The following is a 26,519-nucleotide window of genomic DNA, read 5'->3' as shown; positions in this document are numbered from 1 at the left end:
ACACTGGCCCTCTCTATTCAAGTTCACACCTCTCCTAATGCTGTTTTAATGAAGCCATTCATCACCTCTTCTCGGCTGAATCCGCATCACTTTTCACACACACTCACACACACACACCAAGCTTCCTGCTTTTTCTTTCTTTCTGTATGTGCGAGTGTGAGAACGCTGTGTCGTCCCCTCCGCCCCCCCACAGCCCCTGACTCGTTGCCATGTGGATGCACCAGTTCTATTTTAGTTTCTCCCAGATTTGGAGCGGCTCTGGTAGGGATTTCTCCCACTTCGCCCTTCCAAGTGTTTTTCCTGAAACAGGTTGATGTAAAACGCTGAGTCCTACCTTTTGCTTTAAACCCACCGTTATACGGGAGTGCTGCAGTTTCGCTTCCCACGGTCAGCACGCATGCGCTCGTTATCCGTAGTAGGATGATTGAAAAAACATGCCGCACATTCCCTTCGAACGACCATCCCCTGGTCTGTGATCCTTAAAACAGAGAGAGTTAAGCGTCTCTCTTTTCCCAGATCCTGGTTTCACATCATCTGTAATGGACGAACAGTTTTGCATCCAGATTAAAGTGTATCTTAAACTTTTCTTTTTAAAAAGACAAAAGCAATTTTTACTGCGTGCATGCAGCCACCAGAAATCTCCTCAAATCAAAGTCAAGGGTTAAAAGACTGATTATTACTGGAAATATTTATCGCAGGAAGTATTTATATACATATGTATATTCATATGTATATGAATATGCGTATACATATGAATATATGAATATACATATATTCATATGTATATTCTGTACATATGAATATAAAACCTGAACACATGCAGAGTGTTGATATGTGGAGCTAAGTGTGAAATGCAGTGTTCTGTATATTTTCATACAAATTGCAGCGACTCCCAGTGATCACTAAACTCTACATTTGGGAATATTAAGGCTTCTCCTGCAGCTACAGTGGGAATAACCTGCGATAAAGATTGTTCATGAGACTTGAGTTTCCAGTCAGGTCCAGAGTTGGAGTGTAATTCAAATAGAAAGTGTTTTTATGATTTAAATGTTATTCTGACTTGTGCCACCATTTGGACCAAACTCGTGCAGAGAACAATAGAAAGGCTCAGTAGCTACTAACATCCAGGAATTCAGATTAATAAAAATGACAACAGTGATCTAGTTGCTTTTTCTTCAAACAGAGCTGCAACAATCATCCTGCTGTCGGTAACCCATCTCTCCTAGGCATTTGAAATTTACCTCAAACATGTTTCTTGTTCACATTGCAATATTTTGCTACCCTTATCGTTTATCTTGAGCTCATTTGATAAACTTTATGGTAAACTTTATCAAATGTGCTCAAGATAAACGCTGTCTGGGGTGCGCCTGTTAAAAAAGACACAGCTCATGGGAACATTTTTGTTACTATCATATTATTTTGCATAAAGCGATGCTATTTCAGTCTACACCTTAAACAACAAACACACAGACAGAAGCCATTCAGGTTTGGTGAGTTTCTGTTAAATTCACATTAAAAGATGGCTGCAGTTTTATACTTAAAAAAAAAAAGAAAGAAAAACTGCTCAAAGGCGGTTTAAACACAAAGCACCAACACCATTTTCCAATTAAAGCAGTTTATGCTTTAGGGTGTGGCTGTTTTATCTCTCAAGTTTCTAAATAGATTTATGTATTTGTTTTGAACCGACATGCCACTGTGGCCCAGTGCCACGGTGCCGGGTTTTGATGATTCCCACCTTAAACTGCGGTTTACCTGCAGCACGCTGCGTGCTCCGGCTGTCGGGCTGCACAGGCGGGAGGAACACACCCGAGGCCTGTTACTTACCCCGCTGCAGGAGCCTGTTAGCTGATGCAGGCTCTTGGAGGGCCTCTCACTGAGAATGGCCAAAGGTGCGGCGACACGAAGAGCAGGCTCTCTCATGCATGTGTGAAGTGTGTCCTGAGGCTGTGGGAGATGTGCTAAGCTAGCCGTCTACAAACAGGAGGGAAAGAGAGCGGAGGATTGTTGTGCTGATGCGTTTCACACAGTTGCACATTCAGGGGGGAGCTTTGGTGCAATGACATCATCGCGGATATTATATTGAAGTTCACACAGACTTGAGCAAAAGCCCTGCAATAAAAGATAATTATGAATCTTTGGGGAATATTTTTTATTGTTACAGTTGAGACAGAGGCATGCTGAATGAGTAGATGCATATCCACATACCATTGAGATTGGAGTTTTGGTATGCTAAGCATGAGGCTGTATGGGTGAAGTATGATTAGTTGAAAAATAGTTGTACATATTGATAAGGCTTTCTGTTCAAGGCTCTTTGTCTGGTGATGGTGGAGTCTTCTCATCTCTGGAGTCTGTCAGTTTTTAATAGGGGCAGCATGACCTAATAAATAAAAGCTGTTTGCATCACAAACATCTATTTTTTGCACATGTCCTGAATGGGATATTTTGCACAAATTAAGCACCGTTAAAAACATATGCTAATAGTGGAACAACAACTTACTGCTTCAAGAAAAAATTTTATCCGCCATCATCGGTGGTCACGCTAACTAGCCTGAACATTCACGGCAGGCACTGTTAGTGGGGAACTAGCCGTAGCTCTGCAGCGAGCAAGAGGGAGGGTGTGAGCAGCACGTACACAAGAGTGACTGACAGTGTTAAGACCCTCCTCCTTTCTCTGATTGGTTGTTTCTGACAGGGAGCGGTGTATCTCTGCAGTAGGACTAAAGGCAGGAGGCAAAGGAGCTAAAATTTTCACCAATGATCTGTATCACATTACGCTGCTAGGATGTAGTGACAGTTTTAACAATTACTAAAAAAAACAGCTTTTTTTTTTTTTTAAACAAACAAAAAAAAAAAGATAATGGTGCGTTAAATTCCAAGATTACAATAGGTATAAAGTAATCCGAACAGTCAGTATTTTTTATTTTTCATTCTTTCTGATAAGGCTGAACAATTCACACCAGTGATTTATAGAGGAGTCTTTTCCTTCGGCGTGTCTCTCTTTCAGCTTTTAGCCCACAGAAGTGTATAAAGACCATGTGCCTGCCTGCACGGTGGGATACCCCTCTCAGGTTACTCCCTTCGCCCACCGCTTCCCCCCCCCCTTTGCCTTTCTCCTCCCCCGGCAGATTCCCGACTCCGTCTATGTGCTTCAAATAGAGTGGAAACGTGAACATCCCACCCCTCATACATGCACACACACTTACTCATTCCTGTTGTTCAGTGGCCCATTTAGCACAGGGGTTACAGTGTGGCAGATGGGTTATTTCCATTACAGATAATACACTTTATGGTCCGTTACATCTAATGGAAGAAAGTGGGATGTTTACTTCTGTCTGGACCTGTTCTGAGCTGAAGACCAAGAGGTTTTTTGCCAAAATAAGAAAAGACAACTCCCTCGTGTCAGAGGGGTGAAGTTTTTCACTAAGAGAAGAATAAAGAGTTGAGGGGGGTGAGGCTTAGCACAAAGACCCCTCCCATCAATCACTTCATCACATTTGTGGCATAGCTGTTTGACACAAGCATGTTCTTGTGACCCTCATCACTCTTTTTTTCTTTTTTCTTTTCTCAGGATCTCTTCTGTCCCTTCTGTGCAATTTCTTTCTGTTCGAGGCAGAGTGGCGTGTTAAAGGTTGCTGCCCATGACACATCTGCATATACACACAGGCATTGTCTCTGTGTGCAAAGGTTGCAGTGGGAGGCAGCAGGCTAAGTGACTGGAGAGTGAGAAGGGCTCTTGTTGTAAGCTGGTGGTGTTCCCTATCAGGAATCCATTCTGGAATGCTGGATTCCATAGCATGAACGTAAAGCGTTGGGAATCATTGTGGCCCCGTTTGCTTGCTGAATTTATGGGATTATCTTGTTAAGAAACTGAACAGGAGCTATATGACGTGGTAGGTTTTAAGAAAATCATAGTTTATTTCAGGTTAGTGGATCAAACACATCTACTTTACACATCATCGTGGCAGTATCCATCCATCCTTTAACTAACAGAGTTGTCCCTGGTTGGGTTGTGAAGGATGTTGGTGCCTATCTACAAATTTGGCAGGATTGCTCCATTTGGTCTGGAACGGTTAAAGTTTAGCCAAAATATATGCAAACTTCTGGTAAATTTATTTTTACCCCCTTGTTTCTTGGAATTGGACGTAGTGTTAGAGTTTTAAAGTGGCCTAGTCAGAGTTCTGACCTGAGCTAAAGATTAGGGTGATGGCAAAGAGGAATTCCAACCTCTATGACTTGGAGATAATCAACAAACCTTATTATTATTGTGGTAATCCCAATGAAGGCTTTTAAAGTAATTACTGAGAAGAGTATAAAATACGTTTTGGCATGACATTTTCTAGTCAAATGTCAATATAAACAGATAAATAACTTCTTTCAAAAGTTGTGCTCCTCTTACATTCTTTACTTTATCATGTTTTGAGAGTTAAATATCAGAAAAATCCTTACTGGTTAAATTGAGCAGTTTGACTTTATTGAACGTAGTGTAATAAAAGAATAAGCAAAGTTATACATAAACCAAATAAATTTCAAGCAAAGGCAAGCAAAGCAAAAGAAGAACAGTAGTAAAGGTTATTTACACATTCAATGACAATCATTTATATGTTAATATACCACATAGATGAATAAATGTGGGCTTAACTGTAAGTTGAGATAAAATCTCAAGGTGTGGATACAAAACAGGAATATGAAGTAACCTGATGTTATCTAATGAAACTGTTTAAATAAATTCGACCGGCTCTGCTGGTTTTGGATAGAAACACAGCTGTTGCACCTCCACACATCATGCTATTACTTACTGCCCATTGTTTTCTGACCCCCCCTTTAGTTACGGCAAACAGCCAGGAAGGCTTTACAGTGTGTGCGTCAGGTTCCTGGTTGTATCCCTCTCCATTGTGCCATGCTCTCCTGGGGATGACAATGATGGCCACTGTGTCCTGAATGAAATACATCGCTGACATAGCTTGCATTCTGCATGCAGCCAGCACAGCTGTCCTCAGCACCGCTTCTGCTGCGTTTTGAATAAATGAATAATTTTGTTGTTTTCTGGAGGTAAAACAGCAGAATGTCTGATTTCTAACAAGAGGAGGGTTCGGGGAGGTGATCCTGGGATTTCTGTGGAAGTATGAGGAGATCTCCTGTGTTCAGCAGGAGAGAGGGAGAAACAGAGGAGTGTTCGCTTGATGTCTGGGAGCCAGAGAGTCAAAACAGCAGGACTCTGCAAGATCAAACAGGCTTCCTCTGTGGATAAGAAAAATAGCCTGGCAGGAAGGGAGAGAAAACACGAGTTGGGATGGGATAAAGGAAAGCAGGAAGATGGCTCTCAGCAGCCTTTCAAGCTGAGCATGACTGCAAGGCAGCGAGCAACAACGCCAACCGCCTTACTGTAGCTGATCATTCAATCATCTGTTTGTTTACCGAGCCAAGTTCAGAACAGGTGCAAACCCCATGGCTCCTCCTCCGGTCTGCTCTCACCTTTGACCTCTCCGAGTGCAGACTCTCCCTGAATCAGCTCACGCTTGGCACCACACAGGACGGTCACTGTGTGTTTTCCTGACTGCTCCGCAGACGAGAGAGGGAACGTGGTAATTACCAGGAGATTCAGCTGTGCGAGGGAGTTTCATCTTCCCAACCTGAAACTCAAAGGGAGCCATCAATAATTTAGTCACAGATTCGTCTGAGCTCCACCGAGGGCAGACGATTCTCTCTCTCTCTTTTTTACTTTTTTAAATCACTGCATTCCTCAGTGTTTATTCTCCTTTTATCCATTAGCATGCCCTCATTTTTTTGTGCTTGCTAGTGTTCCTCAGACAGATCTCCTCCTAAGCTTGATCTTTTCTTGCGTTCCTGTCTTCGTTTTCAGATTGGCCATATTGTTATTTCCAGCTTTATTCTCCCTCCTCCACTCCACTTTGTTCTTGAGGAGCCAAAGAAGAGCCTTCAGGGAGGATGTGGAAGGAAAAGGTGTGTCCACCCACACCGTTGTGCTCCATTGTTTTGCTCTGACTCCGTCATGTCCTTAACTCTGACCAAACACACGTTTACCATCACACGTTAAAGGGCTGCTCTCCACGTGGAGCCGTCGACGCCTTGTCCCACTATTCTCCATGTGGAGCGTATTCTCTTGGTATCAGGGCTGTCCATTCCTGAGCACAGATAGCTTTGTGTAAAGCAGGAATGGACAGCCCTGATACAAGAAGAATACTGTCTCCAGTGTCTGGTCAGTGAGCTCATGTGTTAAAAGCTCACTGACCAGCTGGCATGTGTCAAAGGTCAGGAAGCCTGAGATAATGGATCTACAAATGTACAGAGTGGTTGCATAAGTGGCTTAAAAACAGACAGAGGATTCAGCAGGAAATTAAGTATTTTTTGAGAAATTGGCTGGATTACAAATTTTCACTGATCAGGCCATCAGAAACTCAAAAATGCTAATTTTACCTTGTCAGTAAACATGCCTTACCATGCCATACCTCAGTGCTAAAAGGTCATGCTAACCACAACATGCTTGGATGCTTCAGCTGCCTGTCACTGACTGAAGATGAGTCAGAATTAGTTATTTTCACTATCAGTGAAGCGTTTGGAAAAATAAAGTCAGAGGAGGAGCGACAGGTGTTAGAAATCTTTAGAAAGAAAGCTGCATTTTCTGTGGAGACGTGTAAAAACAGGAAGTGGGACTTCAGTAGATGACAGAAAGTCTCAGTTTTTTCCCTTTTAACCTCAAGCCTCTGCCATGGAACATGCTGTGTTCGCAAAATGTCTGGAGCCTTTTGGAGTTGGTTTTAGGGGGTAAGGATCGGCGTCAGTGGTCCCAAACTCCAGGACCGACGACAGGCGTGTAGTTTTTAAATGTGTCACTGGTTCTGCATCTCAAGCTCTAAAGGTTTAGCTAATATGTAATATATTAAAAATAATCAAAGAAAGTCCATCGGATTTTAGGAAGATATTTCCCAACTCAACAATCCTGTATTCAACCTGACAGCAGAGAGCGTGGGTCTGAACATGCTGTTGCATGTTCTGGTGAGAAGATGAAAAAAAATCAATCGGTTGCCACGTTAAATAAAACATTAATGAGCTCGAAGGTTCATCAGAGGCCAGGAAAAGTGTGACAGGTTACACCACTTTAGGTGAACATTTGTCAACTCTAAGTGGATGAATCACAGAATGTAATAAAACGGCATTTGCATCTCTGTCTTTTCAACACCCACAAATTTGTATGAACCCAACAGACAAATTTACCACAAGGTGGTAAATTTGTCTGTTGGGTTCATAAGGTCAAAGCTTTAGAGTTGGATCCTGTTGTCAAGAGGTGCAGAATGTCACAGTGTGTGTAATTTGTGTTAGAACTTCCTCAGGCTGCCTCCAGGTGAACTGGAAGGCCTCACAAACCTCGCAACCAGGAATGACCAACATGGCAGAGATTTATGGAAGGCCCCAGACATTTAATGTCCTGCTCTGAGTGGTGTTGCTCTACTTCAATGGTCCAAATCTGATTTCTTGATAAGGGTAAAGGTCTAAAACATCTAGTTGTGAGCAAATCTTCAAATTTGCTAAAGCAAAACGCACCCTGAAGGCAAAATCCACCCTGCCTTTAGGGTGGATTTTGATATGGTGTGTGTGTGGGCAGTTACCCAAAGTGCTATTGAAAAAGTACTCCATTACTTTTTTCCATGTGCAGTGCAGTTGGCATCCTGAGCTTGTTACTGAGAACAGGGAGACTAGGTGACCCCTTCACTGGCCCTCAGAACTTTAGACTTCTTTTATTTTAGTTAGTTGGGAGGTGGCAACTAATGCCTACAGGTGTTTGTTTCTGACCTTAATTTTAACGTAATATTGATTATCCTAATTCATCACCATTGGTGCCTTTTTTGTAAATTTGCTACAATATCTTAGATTTTTGTTATTGAAAAGTAGAAACCATATCTATTTGTCCTTCTTTAAAGTACAACGATGTGTGAAAAGTTTCAGATGTGCCAGCCAATTCAACTTCCTGTTCTTGTTTTGTTCTTTGTTTTGTGCGGTAATCGGTGCTGATTTGGGCAATTACCTACCTCTAAGTGCATTTAAACAGTTGCTTTTCTTTCGCTAAAGCTTGAATGCATCTATCAAAGCTCACAAAAGCAATAGTAGCTAATTGCTTTCTTCTCACATCACTGCATGTAGTGCAGAAGTATAAGAAGTGTGAGCTACAGGCTTGGAGACAATTATTAGTGTAATCTGTTTCACTGTCATATTAAGCCTGTTGAAAACCGATGAACTGTCTATAATCTTATTTACTGAACCCAGAATTGTAATATATTCATCGGTGGCCCAGGTTTTTTTTATTGCTAATTCAGAACAGAAACCACATCTGAAATGTGTTTTAATGTTAATTTAACTTCTCATTTCCCTTTTCACTGCGACCATTTGTTGTTATCACATGATAGCTTTTTACCATGACAGCTAATGGTCAAGTAATATCTAACAAAGCCCTGTGCATGCTTTTGGTTTATTTCCTGTTTATCTGTGGCTGTATGTGTACTTATAAGCTGTTTCACTTCTTTAAACAGTTGCCTTGTGTGTGAATTGATGTGATCGCCGCTTTCAGTTACAATTTGCTGTTTGTCACATTGAGTGAGTAATAGAGAGCACAAACTAAACAACCAGAACACATTTATTACGCCATCTGTCTCTTTTGGTGTTATAGATGACTTTGTAATGTAAACCGCTAGATGCACAGCTCGTCTTTTTATCCCTAGTCATCTAAAAAAATGAGATATGCTTCATTTGTGGTTTTTTTATGCATAATAGAAGCATTTTTAATGAATTACTCAAAAACTTAGCTCAAGTGTAGTATAAAATGCACCATCTGGAAGGAGGCATAAAAATAGTGATCGTTTCTCTACTTTTTGAGCCACAGGAGAGCAAAAGCTACTTCGTCAGAATGAAAGCAACAGCAAACAAATGAGAGAAAAACAACAAACACCTGTAAAGTGAGTCCTGCTCTTGGTCAGGTCTATCGCACCATCTTTGTGCTACTGTGCTGCAGTATTTTCCCCCCCTATTTTCTGCTGGGTTTGATTCCCTTTCCTCAGAGCTTGGCCCAGTTTCTCCTTTCTGTTCTGTGCCATTGTCCCCGCAGCGCTCAGACAGATGTTTCGGTGGATATGCGCGGAGGTTGGAACGCTGAGTGGTCTGCCTTTTTTTTTACAAAGAAGGCAAAGAGAGAACTGCGGCGCTCACTCAGGCACATTCATAACTCTTTCTGGTGAGCAGATATCGTAGGCTGGAGCACTCAAACTCCCAGACTGTTTTTTTTTTTTTGTTTTGTTTTTTTTTAAACTATTCTCCAGGTGCAGAATTATTGTATCTGCATGGATAGTCTGCCTTTGCAAAAATCCTAAAATGTTATTATATTTTTGAGCTTGGTTATGGATACCCATAAATATTGCTCAGTATATCTGAGTTTGGGTCCCACAAGCTGATCGTTTGGAGACCTCCTCCAATCATGAAGACGTAATAAGAGTCCCTGTGGGTACAAAGTGTTTTCCTTCAATGTAAAAACAATAAAAGGCCCAGCAATACTGTTTTTCAATGTTGACATGGGGTTGTAAAGATGCCTCTTGCTGTGTTTTTGTGACAGACTGCTGCCACGTTGAAAAGTCTTCTGTATTTCATTGGACCGCCTTTAGCTCATCTGGTGCATCTGCAGCAGTCGTTGTAAAAGTATCCGACAACAGCATTTAGACTTATACAAAAGCTGCGTAAGGTTAATGCTATATCTTTGGTGTTGTTGGTCGGTAAGAACGAGGAAGTACAGATGGAGGAGAAAAGAGGACAGGTGAATGTGATCTTGCTGTACCTCTCAGGCTAACGCACCTTTAGCTGCACAGTAACGATCCAAAGATGTGTGGAAAGGATTCATTCAGTTCCTAAACGGAAATGATGTGACCTCAAGGTGGATTTGCTGATGCTATCTTCTGTTCGTGGTCTCACCCTTCATCTGATGTAACATATCCCTTTGGTCTCTTCTCATTGCCTCTGTGCTCGCCCTGGCGATCAGATAAGTATCAGTGGCCATCAGCAGATATCTGTGACTGCCCATCCTCACTTCCAACTCTATCCTCTGTTCCCATCTTTTCTATTTTCCTGCAGTCATTAGCTGCGTGCCGCTCGAGTCTCGTGGAATGTCGAGATAAGAATCTGCTGTCTAAGGATGTACATACCAGTCACGTAGGCAAAGCTGGTATCATTTATGTCCTTCTGTGTGACTTTCGTATGTTTTGTTTATGGTTTACTGTTTGACTCTGGCTGTGTTAGACTGCTGTCAGGCGATGCCTTTTACACACTGTGCTCATCTTTAGGCCACTGACCCAAATCGCAAATTGCAGGAAAACCCCATCCTGACTGATTTTGTCAAAATATACACCAATATAAGCAGCATACAATTACTTGAATCTAAATCGATATCTGGACTAATATAAAGACAGAAATTTCCCAGTTGAAAGGTTTACGTGCAGGATTTATCTTCAATGCTTTAGTGTCTGCATGTTGAAGCAAAGTTTTCTGAGGTCTCCTTATTTATTCCTCCCTTCCTTCTAATGCCTCATCTGCAAAGCTACACACTTAAGTGTTTTGCAGTAGAACTACACAATGTCAGAAAAACGTGACATATGTGAGTTTTGGAAAGTGTGACCTGTGATAAATACATGTCAACCCATTAATATATTTTGGATTGGGGTTCCCTGCAAACATAGACCCCAAATAGTGAGTAGAAGATCCAGATTCTACTGTGTGTGCGTGTGTGTGTGTGTGTGTGGGCGTGTGCGTGTGTGTGTGTGTGTGACAGAGCAGGAAAAACAAAGAAAGTCATCATTTTTATTTCAACAACATGGTTAATGTTCACCTAAAACTACTGCATTACACAACAAGCCTCACCACATGTATTACCAGCATAGGGAACCTGAAAGCTCAATACATATACCCTTAGCTATCATTTATTGCATTATCAATAGACCTGTTGATGTCCTGTTGGCTGCTCTGTGACCTGGCTGCTGATTTGCCTGCTAAGTGGTGATCCAGAAGATAGATTTTTACTGCCAGGCATGAATTATAGTTGTTAGGTTCCTCTGTTAACATCCTATTCGGCCAGGGTTCATATTAATATCACCGCTGCTGATATGTCCTCCAAGTCCAGACCTTGAGACCTGCAGCATATCTCTGCTCCAACACACCTGGATTAAATGAATGGCTTGTTACAAGGCCATTGCAAAGCTTGTTGTCATGCGGAAGAGGAAATCCAGTCGTTTGATTTAACTGTTTTGAAGCAGGGATGTATCTAAAAGTTTGTCGTAGCTCTGAGGGACTGCAGTTGCAGACTCCCGCTGTAAAAGGACCTAAATGTGGACAAGCTCATCCCTGTGCAGTCACCAAGGTCACAGTGACTCATTGGTGATGAGCAGAAAGATTTTGAGAAAAAGATGAAGACAAACTGAGTCAGACTGATGGACTTTTCACAGCTGTTTAATTTAGAAAAAGGGAGTCTTACCTCATCCAGTCACTGGAATCATAACAAGTACAAACCTCATAATGAAGATGGGATCGAACTTTGACCCAGCCAATGATGGGTCTCCACATACTGTCCACATTTACCCATCACTATATGCAGTTTTAGATAATTCTTCTGATGCCTGGTTGATCGAGCGTGCACAGTCTAAGACTTTGGAGGCTGAAATAACTTAACTACACACACCATCAGACAGCCCTCTCTTGTGGGCAACACACACATACACACACCCACACATACAGTGGGCTTCTTCACATGCTTGTGTTGTGGGTTAGCCAAATCCCCCGACTGGTTGCTAAGCTGATTAAGGAGGTTGTTATGCACTGGCTGTTCTGGAAAACTAGTAAGGAAGCAGACATACACTTATGGAGTGGGACACCTCGGGTTAATATTTCCTCTCATGTCGGCCCAGGTTGCTGTATTCTCTTTGTGTGTCTGAGGGAGTTTGTCTGAAAGCCGTCCGCAACTCTTCAGACAGATGGCATAGATCACGAGCGGTCATGGTTTGCAGCCCTGCAGCAAACCCGATGTGCATTTTTGTGTGTCCATGTGTGTGTGTGACCGAGCAAGAGAGCAAATGAGTTGAAGGAGCGAGAGACAGAGATAAAGCCTGTTGGAGCAGACGGAGGCACAGATGGCTACGTCCAGCAGAGACAGGAAATCGAGGTGACACCAGGTGGACGGCATCCTCGAGGATGAAACGCATGCACGAGCGCTCACAAGTCAGCTCAGAGGCTGCTAATCCATCTTAATCAAAATAGCTGGTGACAAATCTTTGGAGGTGATAAGCTTTACACGGAGATTCTGCGCATTTGTTTCATTTCAGAAGTTTCAATTTTTTTCCATACTCAAATAAAAATAATAAGAAGAATAATTCTGTAGATTTTGAGCACAAGCGACAGACCTTGAGTTCTTTGAGTAGTAGCTTCATGCGTAGATTCCACATCCGGAAACAATTCAATAGAAATAGCCTCCATTTTTGGAATCCAAATGTCATTATTTTGCTTTTTCTTTTCTTGTTGTTTTGGCATCTGGAGTAACGTCAGTTCTCTTTCTAAATTTGTGCTGACTGGAACATCCTGGATAATTTAATGTCGTGAACTTGGTACCTCTGCTTTGTAAAAGAAAAACATAAAGCTTCCGAACACAACAGTTTGTTGTTTAGCATTTTAACCAGACCCCATTTAAAGATCACAGGTCCAGTGTAATCTGAATTTGAAGTTGTCTGAAATCGGAATAGTTCTTCTCAAGTCAAAAAAACGAAATACTGATGGATAAATGTTAAATTAAAGGAGCGTTGAACCAAATTACAGATCTAATATACATCAATGTAAAAATTTCTGTAAATATTAAGGATTATTACTTTTTGATCCTTTTGAAAAGTAAAGACAGGAAGAAAACGTTTTAAAATCTTTGATATGTTCCCATACAAATCTCTATTTTTCCATAATCATCCAGACCTAAAACGGTGCAGGAAATCAAATAAAAACTGCGTGACCTTTTGTGTAACCTATGAACACAGACCAAGATTTTACTGTAAACAAATTAGACACTCTTACTTGCAAACAAACTCCCTCTAATTTAATATTGGCTTGTTGGAAACCGTTTGTTTCTAGATCCTGCAGCATCCACACAAGCCCCGTCCCCCAGTGTCCTTTTCAAGACTGGGTTAGTAGAGCAGGCGGTTGCAAGTGGTTGTAAGATGAAAAGGAAAAGAGGTTGTTAACTTTTGATAAGCTGTAGTTCATTATGCATGAAACTCCCAGCCCACCCCCACATCAAGTCCCACACCCTGCAACCCGTCTGCAACCATCCGAGATGGAGTCAGCGCACGCACGGGCCGATTAGAGCTGCTGGTGTCGGCGGGGGTAAAGGGTTTTTCAGACAGACAGACAGGGAGGGGGCTTCTAGACAGGCTTTGAGTGGTAATGTTGTGTCCGTGGAGTAATTAGCTGTTCATCTTTCAGTGCTCAGTCAGATAGTGTATTGTTGCAGGTGGTTTTCTACAGTAAAGTGCAAATGTCAGATCATGTAGCAGAAGAAACCAGGCAGAGACAGAGACCCTTAATGAAAAAATGAATGAGATACAGATTTTTATTGTTGTTTTTTTTGGTGTTGGTGCAAATCAAACACCAACCCTGAGATCACTAGCCAGCTCAGGTGTACAGTAAATATGTCCTTCATGATATGTCTGTCTTTCTCTTGTTCATCTCGTTCTACTGAGTACCAGATGAGAAACGTTCTTGTTTACACCCTTTGGCGGTCTATGCAAATGTGCAAAGTAAACCTGATTCTTCTTCCTTCAGAGAAGAATCGAGGCAGAAGTAGTGCTTCTTCCTTGAAGTAATGCTCCACAGAAAGGATTGCAAAGTGAATGATGTGAATGTGAAAGTGTCAGATTCAAAAGTAATAGAGCGAAAATAAAAAAAGATTATAGCAAGATAGGCTAATGTTTTTGTTATGGATTTTTATAGCACTTTGTCTTCCTTCAGATAGTTACTAGAAGTGACACGTTGTGAAAATCCTGCATCATGTACCATGAATAGCAATGACTATCAAATTTAACCTGTTAGCCTTTTTTCTCTTAAAACATGTTGCAGTCCAGTAAAGGGTTAATGAATTCCTGGACTGAACAGGGTGTGAAGTTGTGTGGAGGAATTTATCCCTGCTGAGGACCAGCCTGCACAGTAACTCCCCTCCTCCTCTCAAATGGCAGATCTACTGGTCAAAACCAAGCTGGAAATAATCTAGGGTGACGGGAATTTAATTAGTTTCGTATTAAATGATTGTGATATTTTTCCCTCTTGCATTGCCTAAATTAGCTGTAATCTATAATCTGCAATTCCCCTCCACCTCTCCTGGCCAAATATTTTCACACTTCAGATAAAATCTCATCTTTCTGACAGATTTTTGATGGATTATTACTTATGTTCATCTATATAGTCTAACATACATTAACATTACATCAAGAATACTGAAACTCCTCTTACAGCTGTTTGAAATAAAAAGAAAGTGTACTAATATTAGTATATTAGTATGTATATTAGTGGTATTATTCTTCTAAAATCTCTTGCTATACCTTTGAAGAACTCCTACTCTTCTTGAAATCAGCCTACATATTGTCAAATCAAAGTTGAAAATGACAGAAATATTTCCAGAAACTATTATTTGCCTATTTTCCACTGTATTACTCCTCAGACGTATACGACTGCTTTGTGGACCCCTCATGGAGCTGAAAACTGACAAAGGGTCAATGTTAAAGTCTTATAAAAAGCAGAAGGAGAAGCAAGGGGTCACACCAGATGAAAAAAACAGGCTGAATGGATGCTGTAGAGAGTTTCAGATTCTCAAAGATGCTAATGCCTTCCTGGTGGAAGGTCTAAAAAAAAAAAAAAAAAAATCTTATTGCATCATATATTTCATAATCCATTTTTTCCAGTTGGTACACTGTTTCATTGCATCATGTTTGCTTGACTTGGTGCTTCCACGCCACCCGAAGCGCATTCTTCAGCTGCCTGTTCTCCATTAGGAAGGAACTTTGGTCAAAAGTCCTAAAGTAACAGAGAGAGGTCTGTAACTTTTCCCATTTTATAACTGTGTGTTCTTTACTTATTGATGGCACCACTCAAAGTTTTTTTTTTCTTCCCTGCCCCTCTCGCTCTCCTCCGCTGCACTGCACGTTTTGTGCAGTGGTTTGGCTTCGACTGGCTTTTCCATGTCCTCCAGGTTCTAAGCTTGTTAATTTGCATCCATGAGACGACACTACTTTTCCTTTTGCGCCCCATGTGTGAGAAAGGAAATGCCAGCATAAGCTTAAAGTGTACGTGTTTGTTTTTAGAGGAAACATCCCGGCTCAAGGAAAAGACTTTGGTTGGAATCTTTCCATTCCTGCAATAGTTTTCCCTCCAACACTTACTGTACTGTAACTCTATCTTTTCCTCTTCTCCGTCCTTACTTGGTGTGTGTGTGTGTGTGTGTAGGCGTGCGTGGACGTGTGTGTGTGTGTCTGTTTTTGTGCACTCAAGCAGAGATGTCTGGAACCAATAGATTTCACCCTGATGAAGAGTCGTATTAGGAATCACTACTTGCAACCTGAGGCTCCAGAACCTGCCCGTTTAAATTATCTGAGGAAAACACAACCTGCAGACAGAGGCGCTCACTCATTTATCCCCGTTCAACATGCAGACTCCTGGCCCAGTTTCCCCCTTCAGTCTGGTTTCAGATTATACTGGTGACCTCTTTTGCAGCCTGTTATTTTGTTAGGACATTTCATTTATAGCCGCTCACCTCAGTCGATCCCCCTCACCCTCTTCACCCAGTCATACGCACACACACACACACACACACACACACACGCTTCCTGCAGTTGTTTTAGTGTAACCCCCCCCCCCCTTTTCACTCTACCGTGTGCTCCCTGCTGGCACTAAACCGGTCCGGCTGACTTCCTGTCTCTCTGTCCTCTCTTCCTGCGTGTACAGGGATGAATGGCCATATTATTCACGCTGATGCAGGGCCCGCCCTCTTACTCACCCTTTACACTACTTTGTGTTTCTTTCTTCTTTTCTCTCTGCTTTTTTTTTTCATTCTTTTGGGGACAATAGCATGAGCTCACAGTGGTACAACTGAAAACCATTCCCACTCCCCCCCTTCTCTTTTCCACAGCTCTGTAGTCTGTGCTGCAGTATCAGCCCCCGGAGCAACAAAGACCAGGCCTTGCTGCATAAACACGTCGGGTATGCGAGCTCGCACTCGCTAAACCACAAAAGAAAGCAAGAAGAATGGCTAATGTTCCACCGTGCTTGTAGCTACATCACCTGGTCGGGTGTCTCTGATTTCTTATGTGTGTGGCATTATGCTACGGCTGTCATTAGTTATTATCTGTCAAGGTTTTTGCTCACTTGCACTCAGAGTTGGCCGATACTTTTATAGCATAATCTCCGTGGATTAGACCTTGGCTTCCCTAGATTATGCTGAGAGCTCGGTACCTGCAGGAAGAGTTGGGCAGTAAAATGGTGTTACAGTGACCTGCGGGAGCCAAAAATCACAACAGCGCTTTAAATAAATAAAGTGCTGTTAAATAAAGGAGTGCTTGAAATACTTCTACTCTGTACTCAGTGTTGGCTCGAAAAGGTGAAAACTGTTCGCTGGATTTGGCCATTCTAACACTGTCCAAGATTCAAACTGCATTCCCTGCTGTAAGTCTCAGGGCCAGCATAAAAAGGCAACTTGACAATGATTGCTTCATCTTAGCTTATACTCTGGAAATCACCTCGCTGTTTCCTCGTGTAAAAAATAGTCTTGCTAAAGCACTGATGGGGACATTTTCATGAAGGAAAAGAATGAAAGAAGCCAGAAAAATGCTTTCCTGGTACTTTGAAACTGTTCCAGTCTTAATGCTGCCAAGGTGGCAAACATTTCCTCTGATGTCTATTGACGCAGATTCCACCCATACTAAGGTCTGTACTGGGAGTGTTTTTCTACCATCTAGTGGCTAGAGTTGTTACCAATTATGACTAATTTTGCATTCTAAATACTATGTGTTTACATCTAATGCTTGTGCTATAAATGAACAATCTCTACTCAACATAGCATCAGCTTGAAAGCAAATGCCCTCACTGTATTCATTCTGATTCCAAACTGTTCATTATCTCCTCAGCCCACTACTGAGTTGTCGTGGAACCTAGCAACGACAGATTAAATTATGTCACAAATATGCTAAAAATGAACCGATTCTAGCCATTCAGAAGGGATGTAGCACTTGGTTGTACACAGCGGCACCTATTTCCACAGAGCTCCTCATGGGAGCTGCAGTCTTCCAGCCGAGCACCCCGTCCCCGTGATTCGCTCCACCGGACTAGCGGCAGCAAGAATTGGCAAACACCCGGTGGAGCTGCGAATTTGCTGAGCCCGTCATGCAAACTCCTTCTCAGCCCAACCCTCCTGACACAAAGGTGGGGTGTCAGAGCAGGAGCTTCTTACAGAGGAAGAGGCTAAGTTAAAAGTGTCACGATGTGATGTCAAAATTTCTCATTGATGTGTATATTATTTTTCAACTGATGGTAACAAAGTACCTTGATTTTGCTCTGAAATGAAACTATGTGTCTGGAAAATACATAAATGTGCCTCAGAAATGCGTTGCTCCCTTACCGAAATGACAAAAACGGAGACATGTCACTGGAGCGACATCAAATTTGCGGTTCGCTCCAGCTGCCTTTTAAATCAGCCAACTTGTCTGAACCATTGGGATATTGCTCCTCTGTTGTTTTTGCTCTGTCACATTTCCTCTGCAGCCAGTTCAAGCCATGCCTCAAACAGTCTTCACATGTAGATGCAAACAGTTGCCACATCTGTGTATGTGTGTGTGTGTGTGTGTCTGCTGTGTTATGATGTGGTTATAAAGAAGTCAGCTTGAGCTTCCAGAAGTTTTCTGGATGGGTGCTGTCAAACGCGGTTTGCGTGTGTGAATTGCGCAGAAGGGAGCTTGTGCTGCCTCTATGATGATTTTTAAGTGTGATGAGACCCCTGAGCAGCGTGTTTTGTCTCCGGTATGTAGGCCAGAACCAGAGCAGAATCCAGGGCGACCGTCTCACCTGTCAGCGCCAGCCAAAGCAGCCTGAAGCTCCGGGCGTAATTTTGCTGCAAAACTGAACCCAGCCAAAAGACGTAATGTTGCAGGAAAATTATTTTTAGCCTCGGTGTTGTGCTTGCCAAAGAGGGATGGATGTCACATGACTGACTGTGTTGCAGCATTTTTTTTTTTTTGCTTCCTTTTCTGGTTTATTTTTGTTATTCCCTGGTCTTGCATCCACATAGTTGAACACAACCACATGCGAGGGTCTGGTTCGCTTCAAGGCATCCTCAGAGCCTCAGCCCTGCCTCCAAAATTAACTGCAGTCATCATCACCCATGGTGGTAATGTCACTCTGTTGTGGTTTGCTGTCTCCTTCCATTATCTCCTTGTTGTCATCTTTATGCTCTGGGTGGGAGTAAGAAAACAAATCCAGGTTAATGACATGAATTTGCGCTACACCTACACAGGTTGTCAAAAAAAAAAGAAGAAGAAGAAAGAAACAGGTGGCTGTAGTGAATATAAGCAGGAAGATGACTGTGTTTTCTAAAGCTAAATCACTATCCTCCTTTAAATGCAGTTCCTGCAGAGATAACTGTGTTCAAGCTAAATCCTCTTTCCCATTGGTCTGTTGTTGCTGGCTGAACGGAGTGAGTAATGTATGCACAACTCTCATGCAGACAGAGCTAGGCAGCCCGTATCTTCAGCTGAGAGAGGAGGTGAGACACTGGAAGGCAAGGAGGGAGGAAAGGGGAGAGGAGAGCATCGGTAAAGTAGATTCCCAGAGCTCGATATTAAGACCTGCTCCTGGAAAATGTGACTGGACTGGCTGGAGGAGGTGGAGGCGTCACATTCCGGTTCCTCCCCACTGTGGTCTCAGCCAGGATGATGGACATTACAGAGCAACAAAACAGAAGTTAAGACCCCGCAACGAGTGTTATCCCTCTTTCTTTTTCTCATAATCTCTCACAAGTGTGTAAAAATATTATTTCACTCTTATTTCCACATGTTACAGCATTTTACTTTGCAAGTCAATAAGACATGGAACGATAAGGCCTTTTTTTCTGGTCTGACCAAATTATTAGTTTTCTTCAAGGTCCGTCTCGCTTTTTCCAGTTTTGGCAGATTTTCTTTCCAAGAACTATGATTAACAGTGCATCTAGCTTAGGAAATAAAACGGTGCATAGTTTATGGTTCAGGCAAGATTTTAGTTGTATATCTTGGTGGAAAACTGACAACCTACTACTTTTTTTGTGTACAGAAGTCAATTTCAAACTCAGTAAAAGTAACAACTCCAATCATACTGTCAGTTTTTGGACTTGGAAGCATCATTAATCAAATATTAATGTTATTATCACAGGATGACTAATGCTTTCTGACACAAAGACACACACACAAAAGGCTGATTGATGGGGAAGGCAAGTAGCACTATTACATTATTTTACCTCAACAAAGAACAATAAACGTGTATCATTTACTGTTTATTATTATAAAATTTTTCAACCTGATATGGCTGAGTGACTTAAAGCAAATGCATTGAATTTGAGAGTCCTCCTCCATATTTTCTTCAAGCAGTCCTTCCACTTGATCTCGGCCCCCCTGTTCCTTCTCCCCCTATTTTTTGGAGGGATTGTTTCCATCTGACGCGTTGCGCATGCATTGTGTTGTTGTTGTCTTGAATGGGCTAATTACAAGGCCACCATCTCGAGGTTTTGTGCCACGGCTTGAAGAGGTGGAACTCTGACTCACTCCCCCATCATTGGCAGTGCTGCGCAATGAGTAAATTACACACAAACACGTACATGAACAGACTGCGAGACAATAACACATGTTGTCAAAGCAAATCTTCACACCAGACGATTAGCACAGACACCGGCAGTGCGTATGCATGCATGCATTTACTGTGAGCTTTGCTTCTTCCTACTGTGCTGCATCGTTGTCGGTGGCTTTGTGGCCTTTCAAACAGTATAAATGACCGAACAGCCTCTGGGGGGCGAGTGGCAGGACGTTAAGGTCCATGTCTATGGGGGCGTGAGAGAGCGAGACAGAGGTGGGAGGAGCGGCGTGGTCACAGACACATTTAGATATCCCACTTCTCTTTGTGGCAATGAGAAACTGCACTCTCAGCTGGTAAACACAAAAGCTGCATCACCGGCGGCGTGACGGGCGGCTGGCTCCTCGGGTCCCTGTGACTGTTTGTGTGGCTGAGTGTGAGTTGAATACTGCAGCGCAGCCAGGATGGAGGCCAAAACTGTCCGATTTCTCTACAGCCAGCGGTGTAAAGGTAGGAGAAGACGTGTGTGTGTGTGTGTGTGTGTGGTTTTCCAACTCAAGAGAGGATTCATGCTTCTCAGCGTTGGCAGACTGCGAAGGGAGCATAGCATTAATCTGTCAGCTGTCTGCATTGAATCAGTGCATGTGTGTCGGTGCCAGTGCCCTTGATTTTATCCACGTAAACGCACGCATTTTGCAGTGGTCTCTCTCCCCTGCAGTGGACAGCACTCTCCAGGGGATGTTTGTGTTGCCAGTGATTGAATGTGGTTTCTGAGTGTGTCTGCACTGAGAGCACTCTATTAATTTGAGGCCAGGAGGAGTGCAGGAGCGGGGGAGAAGGGACGGAGGCAGGAGGAAAATGAAAAGTGATAAGCAGGGATAAATGGCTGCCACTGGAGATGAAAGAGGATATCTGATCCCCTTCACACGCACACACACACACACACACACACACACACACACCCACAAACACACACAAGCAGAGTTGGCTGTAAACATGAAGGTGCATATTCATGCTTGGGAGATTCGTGCTTCATAAACTGGTGGGCGAGAGACAGACTTCCGCCAAGTATTCCAGCTCCAGGTGTTTTTTGATGTTGACTGTCTCGCTCGCTGTAATGAAAGCCCAGCTTTACCCTTTGTCATCAGTGCATTCCCTTGTTGTATAGGTAACAACATTCCACTGATGAGTAAATAAACATTTATCTTAGACTATCAGGAAGCAAATGTTATATGCAGTTCTGTAGATCATGTGACTCTTCCTGTTCACTTAAATGTGTCAGATCGTCAAACACTCTCAGAGTCTGATAGCCAGAGTAAATATAAAACACAGTTTTCCGCTGATTATTTTGTTTATTAAGGGATTTAAAATATCCAAACCAACTTGGCCTGATGAAATCCGTTAGTTAACTGTGATAAGTCAAGTTTTTTCTTCAGAGCCATTAGCCACAAATGCAAAGTTGACTCAAGAAATTACTAGTATACAACTAGTCTGGACAGTAAACTAAATAAGCTCAAATGACAATACTCCCTGTTGTGTAAAATTAATGTGAGAACTGATGAAAAACAAAGTCACTGAACTCTACTCATGTAGAAACGGTTACAAAGCCGTTTCTAAAGCTTTAGGACTCGAGAGCCATGTTGAGAGGCATTTTCCATGCAAGCAGTGAACATGGTCAGTGATGAACCTTACCGGGAGCATCCCGTTACGCAGCATAAAACTAACACAGCATTTTCATAAGAGAATATAGTATTGAATTTAAAACACGACGGTGGTAGTGTGGTGCTGCTGTTCTGCTGGACAACTTGATGTAGTCAAATTCCAGACTTCAGTCTGATTAAGATGAACCATGAACAGGTTGTCCATGCTCCAAAACCATGCAAATGTAACTCGGGTTATATGTGCATAATGTGAACATTTTGTAACATTGTTCAACTGTAACAAAAGAAAAGCAAAATAAATCTTAAAGTACTTTGTGTGTGTGAAATAACACCTGCATTATAGCTACCACAACAAAGCTAACTTCACACCCCTCTTCTTTGTGTCTTTGCAGAGGTCCGAGCCCAGTTGGTGGAGCAGCTCAAGTGTTTGGACCAGCAGTGTGAGCTGAGGGTTCAGCTGCTTCAGGACCTGCAGGACTTCTTCAGGAAGAAGGCAGAGATTGAGATGGACTATAGCCGAAACCTGGAGAAGCTGGCTGAGAGGTTCCTCACAAAGACGCGCAGCACCAAGGACCATCTACTCAAGTACGTATTTCAAGAGTCCATGGGTTAAGCACAAAGTTAAGCAGAGCTGCAGGTCGGTACTTTGCACATGTAGGTTTGTGGGGCCAAAAATAGCCAGTCTCCTTATTTAGCCTTTTTGAGCAACATAGTTTTTCACAGACTGCTGGCTTCCTTCCTGAAAGAATAGAGAAGTAGAGGCAGCAGGCAAGGAAATGAAAGAAAAAAATTGCACAAAGAGAGATGACGGATGTCCTAATTGTACTGCCGAATTTTTACCCAAATCACTCATTGCCTCCTACATAGATTTACTGAAGCAGTGCACGATTCACGTTGATTTCTATTTGAACATATTACGTCTCGTGAGAAAGGTTGCATTGCATATGACAAAGGCAGAATCTGCTGCCAAAAATGTCCAGGTGGTGTTTCTGTGCTGTTTTGTAGCGTCTTGCCATGAAGCGAACCTTTGCTAAATAGGCCAGTCTTTTTCTCCGTAGATGGTTTTTCTCTGTCAGTGATTTGTATTTCCATTTTTTCCCTCCTTCCGTCAGCGGTAGACGATATAAAAGATGCACTCTGAAATTCCCCGGTTTAGGCAGCTCGGTTTATCTGGCAGCTTTTAATAGGAGAGAGCGGGCTGTTTCCCTGTGGGGAAGTGCTAGCTAATCATAAACCTCATGCACACACACACACAAACTTGGCAGGGCTGCTGCAAATTAAGGAAGCCAGGGGTGACTTTTTACTGACATAACTGTATACATTTGCATCTGTCTTCTCTGACTTTTAACCAGTGACAGGGATTAAAATGTCCTTTCTAGCCAGCGTGTTAGTGGGCCTGCTCCACACAGCTAGGAGTTGTTTCTGTCATCTTTACGACCACGACATTTATTATGTTTTTTTGGATGTCAAGACACATTTTGCTTTATGCGAAACCAGAAAGATCAAGGCCCAGAGGAGCACAGGAGCTCATGCCAAAAAAGATCAACTGCTATAAACATATTCATAGTACCTGTAGGGCTCCTCTGTGGCACAGTTGTTACTGCTAGGACCGATATTGCAGCTTAGCAGGAAGGTTCTGGGTTTGAATCCCAGATTGTGGCCTTTAGGCAAGGAGTTTGCATATTCTTCTCATGGAAGCATAGGATCTCTCTGGGTACTCTTGTTTCCTCCCATAGTCCAAAAACACGACTCTCAGGTTTATTGGGTTTTTAAAATTACCCTTGGGAGTGAGTGTTCATGATCGTGTTGCCCTGTGATGGACTGGTGACCTGTCCCGAAGCGATTAGCAACTGTTGGGGTTGTTCCTTTGAATATCTTTCCCTCTTTTTGCTCAGTGAAAGCAGGAAAAAAAATTATCAGTATCTTTTAAAGTATGATTAAATTAATTTAGTGTGTGGTTTAGTAATAAAACTGCACCACCTAGTAAAGCTGGTTTCTGGAAGCAACCTCTTTGATAATTGGTAAGTTGTACCTTAAGAGCAACGTTTGTGATTCTAGGGCTGTCACCAGTTTCTTCAGCCTTCCTGTTGGCCTCTTGACATCCTCTCTCACTGATGTCAGTCTAAACTTTTAATCAATTTTGGAGAAATGTGCAAGTTCTCTCATGTTCCCCCTTTTTTTGTATTTTCTCCAGTTATCAGTTACCACCTTCACTCTTCTTTGGAGTGTACATGTAGCTGGAGTTTGTTTTCACCTTTTCTCTGACTGATACCTTTTTACAGTGTGAGCATAGTAGCTCCTGGGCTAAAGGGTGCATATTAGCAAATGTCAAGGAATTACTACTTAGACAGCTGAACTTTAACTCTGTTTAACCAGATTCATTAGCTGATTAGAGAGGTATGAATTCAAGAGAACGCTGAAACTGGACAAAATTGTACCTCAGCCAGAAAGTAGTTGAAGCTTGTACACATTTAATAAATGTGTACTATACAAGTGTTTGTATGTTTTTATATTTTTGACACATTATGTTGCTTTTGAAAAGTTTTGAAAACCACGGCTCTTATGCTTTCTAAATTTGCCGAACAGCATTGGCACTACATTAAACTGACTCATGTTGGTAACAAAACCTGGAAGGCTAATGCTAGCAAGTTTTAACTTTCAATGCCTGGAACAAGCTAGCTGCCATAAAAAAGCAGTGATCAAATAAAGCAGCAACTTGTTAATATATTCACTGTAGGCAGACAAAGTTTGAATGCTCTTCACAGTATGATATATAAGTCTTCATGTGTGTTTTCAGTTGCTTTGTTTTGTTGTAGTCTGACTTTCGGGAGTAAAAAAATGCTAGCTTGTTTTGTAATGAACTCGTGTGAGATCTGAATGGAATAATGCTTATTGGGTCATTTAAAATTTGGAACTATATACAAACATAGTGAAATACAAAAACAAATTCATATTAAGTTTCATGTTATAATTCATGAGGAATAAAGATGTGTTTTGCATTAAAAATTTCTCTCGCTACACTTCAATCTTAAACACGAACTCTTTGAACTGCAGTAATTCTCATTGAAATGTTAGGGGATAAAAGTTTCAGGCAAAAGGAGCGAACTAAATTTTTTTTATAGAGACTTCATTTGTTTAATTAAATAGAGAGACCTTTTGGATGGAAATGTGTAGTTGTTGATTAATCACGGGTGCAGATTTGAAGGAGCCTAAATTCTCCCTAATCATCACCGCAGTTTTATAAATCTGCCAATAATCATTCCATGGAGGCATGAACGGCTGTAAGTCATCAGTAAATGCTTACTCTTTCAAAATTAAAATTTAGAAACCTGTTCCTCATTCTTTATTTAGTCTTACATGGAATCAGTGGACACCTAAATAAGAGAAGTGAGTGAGTAACTTGGAGACAGATTAGCGTTGTTCTATTGAAACCAACTTGCTTGTTGGTTGCTGCAACATCTCTGCAATTCATGCAACATAGTTAAAGTTTGCTTTGATGCTTGTTTGTAAATGTAACAGCTAAAAGAATTCATAGATTTCAGTGAGAGTGATGCAAACTTTTTGGTGGCAGTGAAATAGTATTTGCCCCTTTTTCATTTATTCTGTTTTATTCATGTTTTTGCTACACTTAAATGTTTCAGATCATCAAATAAGATAAAATTTTTCAAAGGCTAAAGTTGTAAAACCAGACTGGCTCTATTTGAAAGAGCAATTGACCCATAAGCCCTAGTAAGTAGTTGCACCACCATTGTGCCACACAGAAGATGGCTGCCATCTTGTGTGTTTTTGCATTGTTATAAGGGAATTTTGGCCTTCTCTTCTTTCCAGAAATGTTTCAGTTCAGCCATTTACAAGCAGCGTGTTAAAGGTTTTGCCACAGCATCTTAATCAAATTTAAGTCCAGACTTTGACTACACCCCTTTAAAACTTTCAGTTGACTTGTTGGTATTTTTGTATCGGCACCTTGCTGCATGACCCAAGTGTGGTGTGCTAAAGATCACAAACTAACGGCTGGTTACTCTTCAGCATTTTCTGGTAGAGAGCAAAATTTGTGGCTCCATCAATTATAAGAAGACACCCAAGTACTGACTGACAGCAGAACAGTTCTGGATCATCATTCCACCACCATGTATGACCGTCGGAAAAAGCTGTTCTAGTTATACACCTCAGAAAACAAGACGCAGAAAAGGTTCCATTTTTGACTGGCCCGTCCACAGAATACTTACCAAAATGTCTTGTGGATCATAAAAATGTGTGTGTGGGTGTGTGTGTGTGTTTTATAGGAAGTGAGAAATGGCTTTATGGTGTTCTTGTTGAGGAAAGATTTTAATGTTGGCCCAGCCCCTCACTTTTTGTGGAGTCATGAACACTAACCTAAATTGAGGAGAATAGTGTCTGAAGTTTTACATGTTGTTCTGAGTTGTGTTGTGACACTTCCTGGACGAGCCATTATTGCGTTTTTGAGTAATTTGAAAGCCAAGCCACTCTTGGGAAGGTTTACCACTGTTGCATGTGTTCTTCATTTGAAGATTATGGCTTTCACTGTGGTCTGCTGGAGTCCCAAAGCTTAGAAATGGCTTTATGACCTGTTTAAAACTGATATTATGTGAAAGGCTGTTGCACCTGCTTCTTATTGTCATAATTTGGGGACGTCGATTCTATGACTAAGGCAGAAATCAGACCTGGGTGGGCATGTGACATTGATTACTAGAATGTGTTTGATGTGAATCATTTCAGTGTGATTCAGTGTGCATTTTGTTTTTATTCACTTTGGAGATTTTAAAGGACTTATTAAGAAACAGAAAACTTTTGCTGGAGTTTCTGATCAACTGGATATTCCAAAGTGACTTCAAATCTTTTGAGAAAGGCCGGATCATTTGTCCCTTTTCTGTTGCCTCGTTTCCTGTTTTTCTTCCCTATCACCTTCCTCTTTTTTTTTTTTCTATCCTCCACTGTCGCTCAGTTTGTTTCTTAACC

General features: G+C 41.8%; 1 protein-coding gene across 5 annotated transcripts in view; it reads left to right on the top strand.

Moving 5' to 3' along the window:
* The window catches only part of srgap2 (SLIT-ROBO Rho GTPase activating protein 2), a 62,756-nt gene that overhangs the window by 10,876 nt on the left and 25,361 nt on the right, over nt 1-26,519 (top strand). For 4 of the 5 annotated variants that reach the window (XM_044121354.1, XM_044121353.1, XM_044121351.1 and 1 more), the window contains exon 2: nt 21,935-22,127. In XM_044121354.1, coding sequence (XP_043977289.1) covers nt 22,048-22,127 — 80 coding nt within the window. In that variant the 5' untranslated portion in view covers nt 21,935-22,047. Of the gene's footprint in view, nt 1-20,237; nt 20,392-21,934; nt 22,128-26,519 lie in introns of those variants that run through there. The other variant, XM_044121352.1, reaches the window with a different exon arrangement.

The sequence above is a fragment of the Gambusia affinis genome, linkage group LG07 (genome assembly GCF_019740435.1).
Source record: "Gambusia affinis linkage group LG07, SWU_Gaff_1.0, whole genome shotgun sequence".
In the NCBI taxonomy this organism is placed as follows: Eukaryota; Metazoa; Chordata; class Actinopteri; order Cyprinodontiformes; family Poeciliidae; genus Gambusia; species Gambusia affinis.
This window is presented reverse-complemented; position numbering and strand designations above follow the sequence as displayed.